The 15,000-nt window shown below is 48.3% G+C and overlaps 1 protein-coding gene across 1 annotated transcript in view; it reads right to left on the bottom strand.

Moving 5' to 3' along the window:
- Nucleotides 1–345: 345 nt before the first annotated feature.
- The window catches only part of LOC140460734 (uncharacterized), a 99,530-nt gene continuing 84,875 nt past the window's right edge, over nt 346–15,000 (bottom strand). Inside the window, exon 3 of the mRNA XM_072555360.1 lies at nt 346–2,091. Within this exon, the coding sequence (XP_072411461.1) occupies nt 967–2,091 (1,125 nt within the window). The 3' untranslated portion in view covers nt 346–966. The remainder of the gene's footprint in view (nt 2,092–15,000) is intronic.

Here is a 15,000-nt window from a genome sequence, read left to right as displayed (position 1 = left end):
GGGATTTGATAGAGACATATAAGATATAGATAGGGTAGACAGTGAAAGACTCTTTCCTAGGATGGTGACGTCAGCTTGTACGAGGGGGCATAACTACAAATTGAGGGGTGATAGATTTAAGACAGATGTCAGAGGCAAGTTCTTTATGCAGAGAGTGGTAAGGGCATGGAATGCCCTCCCTGCTAAGGTAGTCAACTCAGCCACATTAGGGAGATGTAAACAATCCTTAGATAAGCACATGGTTGATTTTGGGATAGTGTAGGGGGACAAGCTGAGAATAGTTCACAGGTCAGCGCAACATCGAGGGCTGAAAGGCCTGTTCTGCACTGTACTGTTCTATGTTCCATGTTCTAAACTTAGTGCAGGAGGCTGAAAGAAATGAGCAGCTTTAAAACAAAAACCTCTTGGAGCTCAAAGCTTTCAATGAGAGTCTGAGCCCGGCAGTAAGTTCAGGTAACCTTTATTGCAACCCAACTTTGTTACAGCTTCAGATTCCCCCAGCAAAAAGGCAGAGAAAAAGAAGTTGCTTTTTGAACAGCTCAAGGTCAAAGTGCACACACCACACCTCCCCTGTCCCACCTCCCCCTCACTGTCTTTACTATTGGTCAGCACCAAGTTGTCCCTTTGTAATTGGATCCTTGTTACAGCCGTAACCCGGAGGAAGTATTGCCTCACTCAGCAATTTTAACCCATACCCTGTCTCCAAGTAAGTGGCTCCCTGCTCATTTGCCAGGAAGGGTCAGTGTAGAGTCAACCAGACTGCTGTGGGTCTGGAGTCACGTGTAGACCAGACCGGGTAAAGGATGCAGCTGGAACGATTGAGTGAATCCTTTCCCCCAATGGTGGTTCCCTTCCCTAACAAGGGAGAGAGTGAATCAGATGGGGGCTTTCTCCCCCGTACCACCCCCTCCCAGAAACGGTCTCATTGTTAGATTCCGAACTCCACATTTCTGACCGAATACCGATTCAGCCATCTGTCGTGGCAGGATTTGAACCCGGCAGACCCCGGAACCGGGTTGATAGTCCAATCGATAATGGCACTCGGCCGTCACTCCTTAAATCCCCCTGCGATGGCACGTGAACTCGCTGGTGCTTCCACAGGTTGCAGGAGTAGGTGAAGCCCTTCCCGCACTGAGAGCAGGTGAACGGCCTCTCCCCCGTGTGGATCCGCTGGTGCCTCAGCAGCGTGGAAGATGTGCTGAAAGCCTTCCCACACTCGGGGCAGCTGAAGGGCCTCTCTCCCGTGTGGACCCGCCGGTGGGTCAGCAGGTGGGAGGTATACCTGAAGCCCTTCCTGCACTGAGAGCAGGTGAATGGCCTCTCCCCCGTGTGGACCCGCTGGTGGGTCAGCAGGGTGGATGAATTGCTGAAGGCCTTCCCGCACTCGGGGCAGCTGAAGGGCCTCTCCCCCGTGTGGACACGTTGGTGCCTCAGCAGGGTGGAAACCTGGGTAAAGGCCTTCCCACACTCTGGGCAGCTAAAGGGCCTCTCCCCCGTGTGGACCCGCTGGTGGGTCTGCAGGTTGAAGAAGCAGGTGAAGGCCTTCCCACACTGAGAGCAGGTGAACGGCCTCTCCCCCGTGTGGATACGCTGGTGGGTCAGCAGGTAGGAGACGTGGGTAAAGGCCTTCCCGCACTGAGAGCAGCTGAAGGGTCTCTCCCCTGTGTGGATACGCTGGTGACTCTGCAGGGTGGAGGAGCAGGTGAAGCCCTTCCCGCACAGAGAGCAGGTGAATGGCCTCTCCCCCGTGTGGACATGTTGGTGCCTCAACAGGGCGGAGGAATTACTGAAGGCCTTCCTGCATTCAGGGCAGCTGAAGGGCCTCTCCCCCGTGTGGATACGCTGGTGGGTCAGCAGGGTGGAGGAATTACTGAAGGCCTTCCCACACTCGGGGCAGCTGAAGGGCCTCTCCCCTGTGTGGACACGCTGGTGCCTCCGCAGGGTGGAGACCTGGGTAAAGGCCTTCCCACACTCTGGGCATCTGAAGGGCCTCTCCCCTGTGTGGATACGCCGGTGACTCTGCAGTGTGGAGGCCTGGGTAAAGGCCTTCCCGCACTCTGGGCAGCTGAAGGGCCTTTCCCCCGTGTGGTCCTGCTGGTGGGCCAACAGGTGAGAGGAATGTCTGAAGGCCTTCCCGCAGTCGGTGCAGGGGAATGGCCTCTCCCCCGTGTGACTGCGCCGATGAGTCTCCAGGGCAGACGGGAAATGGTAGCCTTTCCCACAGTCACCACACTTCCACGGTTCCTCCACAGGGCGGGATTCCTCAGGTTTCTCCATGGCCACAGCTTCAGCTGCACACAAACACGTGTAGAGCCCCTCCCTGCCGTGAAGTCCCCTTCCCAGGCTGTATAACTGTTTCAGGCTCCACACACAGTTCGCTGCAACAGTGGGATCTCTCGTCCAGTCCCACTGATGCTGAAAACGTCCTCAAACAGGAACCAAAAAGTGTAGATCCCTCTCACAGAAATCACAGTCAAAAATCGTTGTGGTCCCGATGGATTCAGAGACTGTCAGACATTGACATCAAAGTGAGGACTGCAGACACTGGAGAGTCAGTCAAAAAATGTGGCGCTGGAAAAGCACAGCAGGTCAGGCAGCATCCGAGGAACAGGAGAGTCAATGTTTCGGGAATAAGCCCTTCGTCCGTTGATTTTGAAACTTCAGTCTTCAGATTTTCATATACTCTGGAAAAAGAGATTACAAAAGTCATCACTATCAGTGTAGGGTAGAAATTCAGAACAAGCAATTCTACTTTCTGTGGAATATTCTTTTGCTGTTCCACAATGTTGAAAGCACCATCCCACTCTCCCTTCCCCTCTGTTCTCAGCCCGCTGTAACTAATTCCCCGAAAGGTGCTGATTCAGGATCTTACAGGGGCAGAAAAAGCAAAAACATCAAGACTGACATCTCTCTGAATTTTGGATACCTCCACCTGAAAGTTAATATCTTTCACAACACTGGGATCCTGCTGAGAGTGAGCAGGTCTGATTTTGGGAAGCAATAAAAAAGTGTCAATTCAGCTACAATGCAGCTTCTTGAGGAAGGACCAGACACAAAATGGTTAATGACCCCGGGAAGGTGGAAGCAAAATGAGACATCAAGGCATTAACACCGACACACTTCAGTCAAACTCTTCTGCTCCCAGTCAGGGCAGAACATGCTCTCTACGAGAACTCCCTTGCTGGCGGGTCCCTTGGAGACACTTCAACTGGACTTCATTGAGTTGGAGAAATGAGTTGAGTTGAGTTGCTATAAATATGTTTTGCTTATTGTTGATATTTTTTTGAAGTGGATTGAAGCCTACCCTCCTCCTAACACTACTGCTGAGACTGTGATGAAGATTTTGTTTAAGGAAATAATTCCCCGCTTCAGTATACCTGCGTGCATTCGCTCAGACAATGGACCACACTTTGCATGTAATATTAACGGAGAACGGAGAAACCTTCCAGGTTTTACTTCCCACCCCTACGACGGTCACAGTCGCTGGGCGCTCAGCTTGCGTCCAACTGCACCGTTGTCAATTGAATAGCCGCACCAATCAGTCCCCGATTCCATTCTATTTGTCAGACTTCCTACTGCCGATCCTTTGAAGAGAAATATCACTTTCCAATACCTCCGGTCTGTGTATACAAACAGCTGGTGTAACACTGCCTGGGGTACAGCAGGCCTTATGTGGCACATGGACCTGGAACGGAACCCTTCCCTTGTGCATTTATAGGCCTTTTCTCTTGTCAGAACCAGATACTGTCACCAAGACCATGAACAATAGAGCTAAGGGAGAGCCCAATGTGAACAGCATTCTGAGGACCATTGTCTCCCATACAGTGCGAGTGCTCGAGTCACTTGGCCCATTTTGTACAGTGCTAAAGCGACTCCTCTTCCAAAACGTTGACCCTATACTCCTGTAGACCTGACCAGACCCCCTGCTGTAACATTTCGGTAACCTATTTTGACAAACTCTCCCTAATATACACCAAACCAGACTATTATTTCTTCAGCTAAGGTAAAGCTACCAATTTCCTTGTCCTGGATGGCAAAGATGTCCCTCATAAGGTCACTATCGGAGTCCTTGTTCCCACAACAGTACCTTGTCCAGGCCAGTGGACAAGTCGATGGAACCTCAGCCAACCTTGCTCCAACTGAAAGGATCCCACGGAACTGGGTGACAATACAGGACACCCGATAGGCTGGGGAATCCAGAGTACCCTGAGGTTGGAAGGATCGGCAGGGGTGACAAGTCAACAGAACCTCAATTCCCTCTTTTGTGGCCTGACCATTTGAGGAAATAAGAGTAAAGAGGCTCTGAATCAGAGTAGACTGGGATTATCAGACCTGTGTCTTTACTCTGTGCAGAATCGGTGTGCCTTAGACTATATACTCGCCTGGGAGGGTGAGGTCAGCACCATTGTCCAAGATAAACGCACTATGGGCATTCCCAATCTCACTGGCAATATTAACTAAGATACAAGAAGTGATCCAGGTATTCCATGACAGAATGACTGAAGGGACCAGTTGGGGAAACTGCAGATTGGGCCGATGGTACAATTGGCTTATCGGTTTAGCTATGTCTGTTTGTTGGTATTGGTATTGTTAGCTATTTAATTGCTAGGCTTATGAGGTCCCTTAGCGATATAGATTTGCCCCAGAAGATGTTCCTTTCGCGATCTGATGGCTCACCCACACGTGTCGATGGTGATGATAAATATGACCAGATGAGCTGTGAAGATGGTGGTGCTGCTCTACAGGATGTTGATGGCTGGACCACCTTGAAGGGCATTCGTTTGGACTAGCCTTCTCTTTCAGTGATCGCGGTGCAATCAAAGGGAGGAATGAGGGTGTGGGCATCTGGGTGAGAAAGTCTATAGCCTTAAAACTTGTCTTTAAACATTCAGACTAAAATGTAATGCTGAATTATTGAATACATTTACTGCACTAGAAAATAAACAGGCAGGAAGGCTCAGAATGAGGAGAGAACTTAAAGATAGGGACACCTGGGCTCACCAAGTGATAACAGGATGCTGTAAGGCAATGAAGAACGTTTGCCTCAGCATCGGTGAATCTGTGTGAACAGGACACCAAGTGATAACATTCACAGCCGTTCCCTTGTGAGACCATTTTAGTGCTGAGACTGTTGAATCCTGGAGCAAATTAACTCTTAGTGCTTATCTGCAATGGATTGAAATGAATTGCATTTTGGGACTTTATGATGATGTTGAGTATCCATTACTGGTTATTAAATACAAACTCTGTAAAAGGAAATATTGATAAAGCTTTACCTTACTTGCTGCAGCCGAGGCTCCAGCGGAGGAAACAGGCCGCGGGCACACTTCCGGCTTCTGGATGGCCACGCCCACTGATCCAGGTACTGGTGCCGCCCCCTCCTCCGCCAACGTCACACGTCAACCCCGCCCCTTCCTGAAGCAGGTCATAAGCCCCGCCGCTTCGGGACAAGGCCCCGCCTCTGGGAACCAAACCTCTTTCCCCCTCCTGCACTAAACCCCACCCCTTCGCCGCGATCCCCGCGCGAGTCAAAACGACGCCCCCCTCCCTCACGCGCAACCGCCCACAAGGCCGCGCGCGTCCAGGCTGGACGCGCCTCATCGTCCGCTGAGCCTCGCCCCGCCTACCAGCGCGCGAACCTCACGAGAAACGCCCCGCCCATGAGCACCGCCCTCCCGCTAAAACCCGTCCCCCAGACTAAACCCCGCCCCTCCTGGTAAACCCCGCCCACCCAGGTGTATTTGGAAGCAGTAGCTTCTGCAGCGCTGCTCCTTCTGCGGGTGGCTGTGCTGCAGGATCATAAGACACAGAATTAATAGCAAAACATCACAGTGTCTTGCAACCGATGCAATATTTGGCACAAACCTGGACCGCTGCTGAATCCTTCATCTTTTAGAAGGGGTTGCAGGTTTCAGTTCATCAATATATAAATTCCAGAACTTTAGATCAGATTCCCTACAGTGTGGAAACAGGCTCTTCGGCCCAACAAGTCCACACCGACCCACCGAAGAGCAAAACACCCACCACATTCCCCGTCACCTAATACAATGGTGCAATTTAGCGTGGCCAATTCACCCTAACCCACACATCTTGGGACTGTGGGAGGATATCCGCGCAGACGTGGGTGGGGAATTGAACCCGGGGCTCTGGCGCTGTGAGGAAGCAGTGCTAACCACAAAAAAAAACAGGTGACATTTTCTATTTTTCAGCGGCAGCAGCAACCCAGGAGTGGGGAGTCACTGAGTTGAGGTTTTACATTTGAAGTTGGAGAGCAGAGGTTCCTGGGAGAGGAGGGACGACTTATTTTTATTTTCTTCCTGCTGTATAAGTCAGAGGGTACTGTTGAGGGGGGAAAACGTCCTACTAGGGGTATGCACTGGGGCCCAGGTCTCTTGCACCAGAAGGAAAGGAGGGAAAGCAGGAGAGTATTAGACATTGGGGAGTCGATACTTAGAGGGTCAGATAGAAGGTTTGTTGGGAACGAACAAGACTCGCGGTTGGTGTGTTGCCTCTCAGGTGCCAGGGTGCGTGATGTCTTGGATCGTGTCTTTGGGGTCCTGAAGGGAGAGGGTGTCCTGCCCCAAACCATGGTCCACGTAGGTACCAACGACATAGGTAGAAAGAGGGATAGGGATGTAAGGCAGGATTTCAGGGAGCTAGGGTGGAAGCTGAGGGCTAGAACAAACAGAGTGGTTATCTCTGGTTTGTTACCCATGCCACGTGATAGCAAAGCAAGGAACAGGGAGAGATATTATCTGAACACGTGGCTGTAAGGATGGTGCAGGAGGGAGGGTTTCAGGTTTTTGGATAATTGGGGAAAGTGGGACTTGTACAAACAGGACAGTCTTCACTTGAACCAGGGTGGGAAATTTGCTGGTGCTATTCGGGTGGGTTTAAACTAACTCAGCAGGGGGATGGGAACCGGGGGTGTAGCTGCAATGCACAGGAGGATGAGAGCAGGAAGGACAGGGACAGGATTTCAGGGTCACAGGAATGTGCTGGCAGACAGCGAAGTGGTTTGAAATGTGTCTACATCAATGCCAGAGTATCCACAATAAGGTAGGTGAGCTTGCAGCACGGATAGGTACCTGGGACTTGGATGTTGTGGCCATTTCGGAGACATGGATAGAGCAGGGTGAGGAATGGATGTTGCAGGTTCCAGGGATTTGATCTTTCATTAAGAACAGCCAAGGCGGTAAAAGAGGGAGAGGTGTGGCCTTGTTAGTCAAGGTTAGTATAACGGTGGCTGACAGAACTTTTGATGAGGACTCGTCTACTGAGGTAATGTGGGCTGAGGTTAGAAACAGGAGAGGAGACGTTACACTGCTTGGAGTTTTTGTATAGGTCTCCGCAGAGTTCCAGGGAGGTGGAAGAGAGGATTAGCAAAAATTATTCTGGGTAGGAGTGAAAGGAACAGGATGGTCATTAGGGGGGACTTTACCTTCCCCAACATTGACAGGAAATGCTTTCACTCTAGTACATCGTATGGATCAGTTTTTGTCCAGTGTGTGCAGGAGGGTTTTCTGACACAGTATGTCGAAAGGCCAACAAGAGGGGAGGTCACACTGGATCTGGTGCTTGGTAATGAACCAGGCCAGATGTTTGATTTAGTGGAAGGTGAACACTTTGGAGAGAGTGACCATAATTCAATTAGGTTTCATTTAGCGATGTAAAGGGATAGGAACATGCCACAGGTCAAGAGTTATCGATGGGGCAAGGGCAATTATAATGCAATTAGGCAAGACTTAGGATGCATAGAATAGGGTAGCAAAATGCAGGGGATGGGGACAATTGAAATGTGGAGCTGGTTTAAGGAACAGATATTGTGTGTCCTTGATAGGTATGTCCCTGTCAGGCAGGGAGGAAGTGATAGGGTAAGGGAAGCGTGGTTTACAATAGAAATTGCGTCTCTTGTTACAAAGAAGGAGACGGCTTATGTGTTGATGAGGCAAGATGGTTCAGATGAGGCGATGGAGAATTATAGATCAGCGAGGAAGGATCTAAAGAGAGAGTTAAGAGCAAAGAGAGGACATGAGCAGTCTTTAACAAATAGAATACAGGAGAAGCCTAAAGCTTTCTATAGGTATGTGAGGAATAGAGGATGATTAGGGTAGGAATAGGGCCAGTCAAAGACAGAAGTGGGAAGTTGAGTGTGGGCCCTGTGGAGATTGGAGAGGTGTTAATGAATATCTCTCATCGGTCTTCACTCAGAAAAAAGAGAATATTGTAGAGGAGAAGAATGAGGTACGAGATATTAGACTCGAAAGGATCGAGGTTAGTTGCACACAGGTGTTATCAATTCTAGAAGAGGTGAAAGTAGACAAATACCCTGGGCCGGATGGGATTTATCAGAGGATTCTTTGGGAAGCGAGTGAGGAGATAGAAGAGCCTTTGGCTGTGATATTTGAGTCGTTATTGTCTACAGGTTTAGTACCAGAGTGGAGGATTGCAAATGTGCCCGTGTTCAAGAAGGGCAGCAGAGATGACCCAGGTAATTATAGACCAGTGAGCCTTACTTCTGTTGAAGGAAAGCTTTTGGAAAGGAATGTTAGAGATAGGATTTATAATCATCGAGCAAGCAACAATTTGATTTCAGAGAGTCAACATGGTTTCATCAAGGGCAGATCATGTCTCACAAACCTCATTGGGTTTATTGAGAAGGTGACCAAGCATGGAGATGAGGGTAGGGCAGTTGACGTGGTGTACATGGACCTCAGTAAAGCCTTTGATAAGGTTCCATATGGAGGCTGTTGGAGACATTGCAGAGGCATGGGTTGTTGTGGGCTCACCCAGTGATAACAGGATGCTGTAAGGCAATTAAGAATGTTTACCTTAGCATTGGTGAATCTGTGTGAACAGGACACCAAGTGATAACATTCACAGCCGTTCCCTTGTGAAATTAATGATAGTCTTTGAATCTGACCCTGAAACAAGACTCGGTACTATCCATAGCTTTGTAATTAATGGTTGGATCTTGTCCATTATAATGGATTCTTACTACCCCTTGCAAGCGGGGCATTCACAAAATACATCTTTGCTGTCTTGAGCGTTCAAAAGGACAAGAGAGAGAGAGAGATCGAGAGAGAGAGAGATCGAGAGAGAGAGAGAGAGATCGAGAGAGAGAGAGAGATCGAGAGAGAGAGAGAGATCGAGAGAGAGAGATCGAGAGAGAGAGAGATCGAGAGAGAGAGAGAGAGATCGAGAGAGAGAGAGAGATCGAGAGAGAGAGAGAGATCGAGAGAGAGAGATCGAGAGAGATCGAGAGAGATCGAGAGAGAGAGAGAGATCGAGAGAGAGAGAGAGAGATCGAGAGAGAGAGAGAGAGAGATCGAGAGAGAGAGAGAGAGAGATCGAGAGAGAGAGAGAGAGAGATCGAGAGAGAGAGAGAGAGATCGAGAGAGAGAGAGAGAGATCGAGAGAGAGAGAGAGATATCTAGAGAGAGATCGAGAGAGATCTGCTATGGATTGAATTGAATTGCATTTTGGGGCTTTATGATGAGAGATTTTTATTCCAGGCTTCCAAAGAGTATGAATTCCAGGACAAACGAAGAGTGAGGCTTTACAGGTCTGAGTTCTCAAAGGATTCCCTGGGCCACCTCAAATCTCCACTTTAACATGGGAGGTAGGACAAAATGGCTTCTGCTTGGCTAACTCGGTGGGACTGAGTCAGGCAGATACGACTCAGAACAAACAAGAAACCTCAGACAGATGTAAGTCCAGTGAAAAAAATTGCAAATGCAGAAGTAACAAATCTGAACCTAACCATCAATCGCAGAAGTAACGTTTAATCCTAACCACTAGCCAGGACAAATACGATTCCAAGAACAGGTTGTCTACAAGAAATTATGATAGATTAGATTAGATTCCCTACAGTTTGAAACAGGCCCTTCGGCCCAACCAGTCCACACTGACCCTCTGAAGAGTAACCCACCCAGAACCATTTTCCCTCTGACTAATGCACCTAACACTATAGGCAATTTAGCATGGCCAATCCACCTGACCTGTACATCTTTGGACACTGGGAGAAAGCCGGAGCACCCGGAGGAAACCCACGCAGACACGGGGAGAATGTGCAAACTCCACACAGACGGTCACCCAAGGCTGGAATCGAACCTGGGACCCTGGTGCTGTGAGGCAGCAGTAGCTAACCACTGAGCTACCATGCCACCCTAGGCTAAGTCAAAAATGCACGAGGACCTTGCAGGATCTGATTGGTTGTTACTATGTGATCATGCTCAATGTCTGACTCTGAACAATGTACATAAGTTCTATCCAAACTCTGTAAAAGTCGGCGGATTCTTTTGGCACTCTAGGAGTACTCATCGGTGGCTCAGTGGTTAGCACTGCTGCCTCACAACACCAGGGTCCCAGGTTCGATTCCAGCCTCGGGGGGCTGGCTGTGTGGAGTTTGCACAATCTCCCCATGTCTGCGTGGGTTTCCTCCCACAATCCAAAGATGTGCAGGTTTGGTGAATTGGCCATGATAAACTGCCCGTAATGTTAGGTGAATTAGTTAGAGGGAGATGGGTCTGGGCGGGCTACTCTTCAGAGAGTCGGTGTGGACTGGTTGGGCTGAAGGGCCTGTTTCCACACTGTTGGGAATCTAATCTAATCCTTCTGGGCTGATCAGAGTCTACCGACCCGGCCGTATCAAAGAATAAACTATTGCTTGTATGATTGACAAAGTCACTTCCAGGTGTGTTTATTGACCAATACCAGAAATCCAAAGATCCGGACAGCAGTCCAGATCAGAACAACCAGATAGGAAATGGTTAATGTCCCCAGGATGTGGGGAGCAAAATAAGACACCAAGGCGTTAACACCAACACCAGGGAGAACCTGAACATACAGACGTGACAAACATTAGTGGCAAGCCAGAATCACAGATGTACAGCACAGAAACAGTCCCTTCAGTCCTTGCTGACCAGATATCCTAAATCAATCTAGTCCCATTTGCCAGCACTTGGCCCATGTCCCTCTAAATGTTTCCCAACATATACCCATCCAGATACCTTTTAAAGGTTATAATTGTAGCCACCACTTCCTCTGGCAGCTCATTCTTTACACACACCACCCTCTGTATATAGGAGTTGCTCCTTAGGTTTCTTTTAAATCTCACCCTAAACCTATGAGCAACCCCAGATCAAAGATCTTGTCTGTTTACCCTCGCCATGCCCCACATTATTTATACAAGGTTGTAGGGTCACCCCTGTGGGATATAGGTAAAGCACTGTTACTTCTGCAACCATAATTGCTTCTGCAAAGTAAATGAACTAACATCAGGGTATAATTGTTTCAGCCAACAGTGGAGTTAACAAGAATGAAAGCTATGTGAATGGGGGCAGGGGCGGGGGGGCGGGGGGGGGGCAGGGGCGGGGGGGCACCCTAACCTACACATCCCTGGGCACTATGGGTAATTCAACATGGCCAATCCACCCTAACCTGCACATCCCTGGGCTCTATGGGTAATTCAACATGGCCACTCCACTTTTGATTAGAGTGGTGCTGGAAAAGCACAGCAGTTCAGGCAGCATCCGAGGAGCAGGAAAATGGACGTTTCGGGCAAAAGCCCTTCATCAGGAATAGAGCCTGCAGGGTGGTGAGATAAATGAGAGGAGGGTGGGGGTGGGGAGAAAGTAGCATAGAGTACAATAGGTGAATGGGGGTGGGGATAGGTCAGGGAGGAGGGTGGGAAAGGTAGCAAAGAGTATTGAAGAGTAAGGAATTCTGTTTTGAAAGCCTGACCTTGCAGCTGCAGGCTGTCTCTCCTCCTCAGGCCATCATAATGTGCTGCTTCATAGAATGACAGATTCGTTCTCTCTGTCCCTTATCAGTAATTAGAGCCTAGCTGAACCTGCAGTATAAGATAACATTCAGTTTTGTAGACATTAAGAAATGTAGGTCTGGACAATGTATGTGAACCTTACGACTGCCCCTCAGTTGCATAATCAATGGAGAGTGGGGCTTGTGTTTTACATAAAACTTGTAACATTCTGTATTTTATTGGATTACGTCAGACTTTATTTTGAACTAAGAGGTATTCCCCAATGGCAACGAATAAAGCTAGTTAATTGCTCAAGGTCTCTTCTCCTGACTACTTTACTTTAAACGATTTGACACACGAGTTACTTTGCTCCAACAGTACTAATAGTTACATCGAAGGGAGAGAGAATTCTTCAATTAGGGCACTCTCAGAATCCTGGAAGAGCCCTATTTCTGGTCGATTGTGGGTTGGCTTTCGATTGACTGAATGTTTTCTTGTTCTGGAAGCTGTAAAAGAGGCGTGAAAGCTTCAGCAGAAGTCCAGCAAAGGTGAGGACAGACCAACATCTTAGTCAGTGGGAACAGGGAGATCAGAGGACAGAGAAATCAGGGCCTGAAACCCAAGCTGACACCAGACTACCCTGTGATCAGTGCTTTGATTAGCAGTGCCAATCCTCTGCCTTTACCTCGCTTCCTATCTGACTACACCTCAATATTCAGGATCCAATCCTTGCCATCCTGAAGCCATGTCTCTGTAAGGAGTCTCAGACCATAATTATTCACTTCAGTGTGTGCAGTTAATTCATTCACTTTTGTTACAATGCGGCACACATTCAGACACACCATGTATCGTTTCAATTTTTGTGATCTTTAGAATCCAGTTTTGATTCCTGGTATCGTTACTCTCCTTGTCCCTTTCTATCATTCTCTGATGTTCATTTTCCACATCACTACACTGCTCACCGGCCTTGATTTGGATTGGCCATGCTAAATTGGCCACAGTGCCCAGGGATGTGCAGGTTAGGTGGGTTAGCCATGGGAAATGCAGGGTTATAGTTTCATAGTAATAGAAGCAGGAGTAGGCCATTTGGCCCATCCAGCCTGCTCCACCATTCATTACGATCAGGGCTGATCTATCCACTGTCTGAGCTCCTCCTCCCTGCATTGTCCCAACTACCCTTAATTCCCAGACTCAACAGAGACACTCGGTCTTGCAGCTGTACTGTTACCTGATAAACAAATTCTTTCCGTGCATGGGATTATCTTTCTCTTTGCAAGGACCTATTGCACACATCAGCTACTAACCAACACTGTCCAGACACTACGTGACTGGGCAAAGTGCCTCAGTTTGCTCAATTTCCTGCAATTAACAGTTTGCTAATTGTTAAATGATTGTAACTTATAGAATCACACAACTCTGTTTCTCGTCGGAGTGACTTGTGACCATGAGGTCGACTTGGCTCTCCCCGTGAGCTCCGAATAAACAGTCAATAACCCAAGGTTTGTGTGTCATGATTACTTACCTAATACTTATTGGACTACTAAGAGCAAGTCACCCACAACATAATCCACTTCCATCCCCAACATGGATCAAGACGCCATCCCTTTTTGCCAGACATGTAAATGTCTCAAGCTCAGGAAACAAAGCCTGTCAAACATTAATAGACACAGATCTAGACCAACCTTTTCCAGAGTCTGTCCCTTCACCTCGATTGACTTTCTTTTTCCCCTCAGCTCCTACAAACCAACAGCTGAACCCAAGGATGAGAAAAGAAATGGGAAAGAGGGCGAGAAAAGAGAGTGCGGTCCTCCCAGATGTTAAACAGAGGAAGGAAGTTACAGTCTGGACTGAAGCTCAATCTTCATTCAGAGAGAGAGGAGCAACAGCAACTTCAGAAGCTCATGGTCGACCTTCCGCATTCAGACAGTGGCGGAGGTTCTGATTGGCAGGAGGACCAGGCCCCTTCCGGTCCTAGAGGGTTTCCCAAAGATTGGTCTCCCCGTCCATCAGAACGACGAGGGGAGGGGCCCTATGTCGATCTCACACATGCGCACCATGAACACTGCTCACGGCCGATAGAGCGGTGTCTGGACCGCATAGGATTGTGGGTACTACATCAGCCATTAAAGAGATGAAATCAAGAGTCCCATATGCCTTCTTAACCGTCGTTTTTCATGTATTGAGGACGTACACGTCAAGAGCTAATCTTGAATCGATTGTCAATTGATACACTGAGTGAAACACTACAGGTGTTTAACTCTCTATTTCCAGTTCAGTGTCAGTATATCGCTCTTTATCTGTCCTCAAATAAGGACCGAATCAAAGCGCGACGTCTGTTCCACCTGAACGTTGATTTGTGTTTAGTTTGCAGGTTCCAACCCTCCGTTTCAATCATTTATTAAAAGTTATTCGTGTTACATGGGCTTCGCTGGCTAGCCAGCATTTAGTTCCCCTTGAGAAGGTGATGGTAACCTTCTGTGGTCCACACGCTGTACGGTGACCCACAATGTCCTGAGGGAGAGAATTCCAGGATTTAGACCCAGCAACATTGAAGGAACAGCAATGTGTTTCCAAGTCAACAGGTTGTGTTCCCAAGCATCTGTTGCCTTGGTGCTTCTAGATGGAAGTGGTTGTTGGTTTGGAAGGTATTTTCTAAATATCTTTGGTGAATTTCTGTGTTGCATCTTGTAGATCGTACACACTACTGCTTCTGAACAATGGGACAGAGGGAATGGATGTATGTGGAGATGGTGCCAATCAAGCAGGCGACTTTGTCCTGGATGGTATCAAGCTTTTTGGATGCTGTTGAAGCTGCATCCATCCAAGCTGGTGGGAGAGTATTCCATTACACTGCTGACTTGTGATTTGTAGAAGATGGACAGAGTTTGGGGAGTCAGGAGGCGAGTTACTCGCCATAGTATTCCTGACCTGTTGCCTGCTCTTGTTGCCATTGTGTCTGTGATTAGTCTAGTTGAGTTTCTGGTCAATGGTAAACCCCAAGGATGTTGATAGTGGGGTGTTTAGTGACAGTAACACTGTTGAATATCACGGGGCAGTGGTCAGATTATCTCTTTTGGGGATGAGTCATTGTTTGTCATTGGCATAGCATACATGTTACTTGCCACTCCTGAGCCCATTGGATATTGTTAAGATCTTGTTGCATTTCAAACTGAACTGCATCAGTTTGTGAGGAGTTGTGAATCGTGCTCAACATTGTGCAATTATTGGTGAATATC

Source organism: Chiloscyllium punctatum, chromosome 36 (genome assembly GCF_047496795.1).
Source record: "Chiloscyllium punctatum isolate Juve2018m chromosome 36, sChiPun1.3, whole genome shotgun sequence".
In the NCBI taxonomy this organism is placed as follows: Eukaryota; Metazoa; Chordata; class Chondrichthyes; order Orectolobiformes; family Hemiscylliidae; genus Chiloscyllium; species Chiloscyllium punctatum.
The sequence above is the reverse complement of the archived record's forward strand: the minus strand, read 5'-3'. Positions and strand labels throughout refer to the sequence as shown.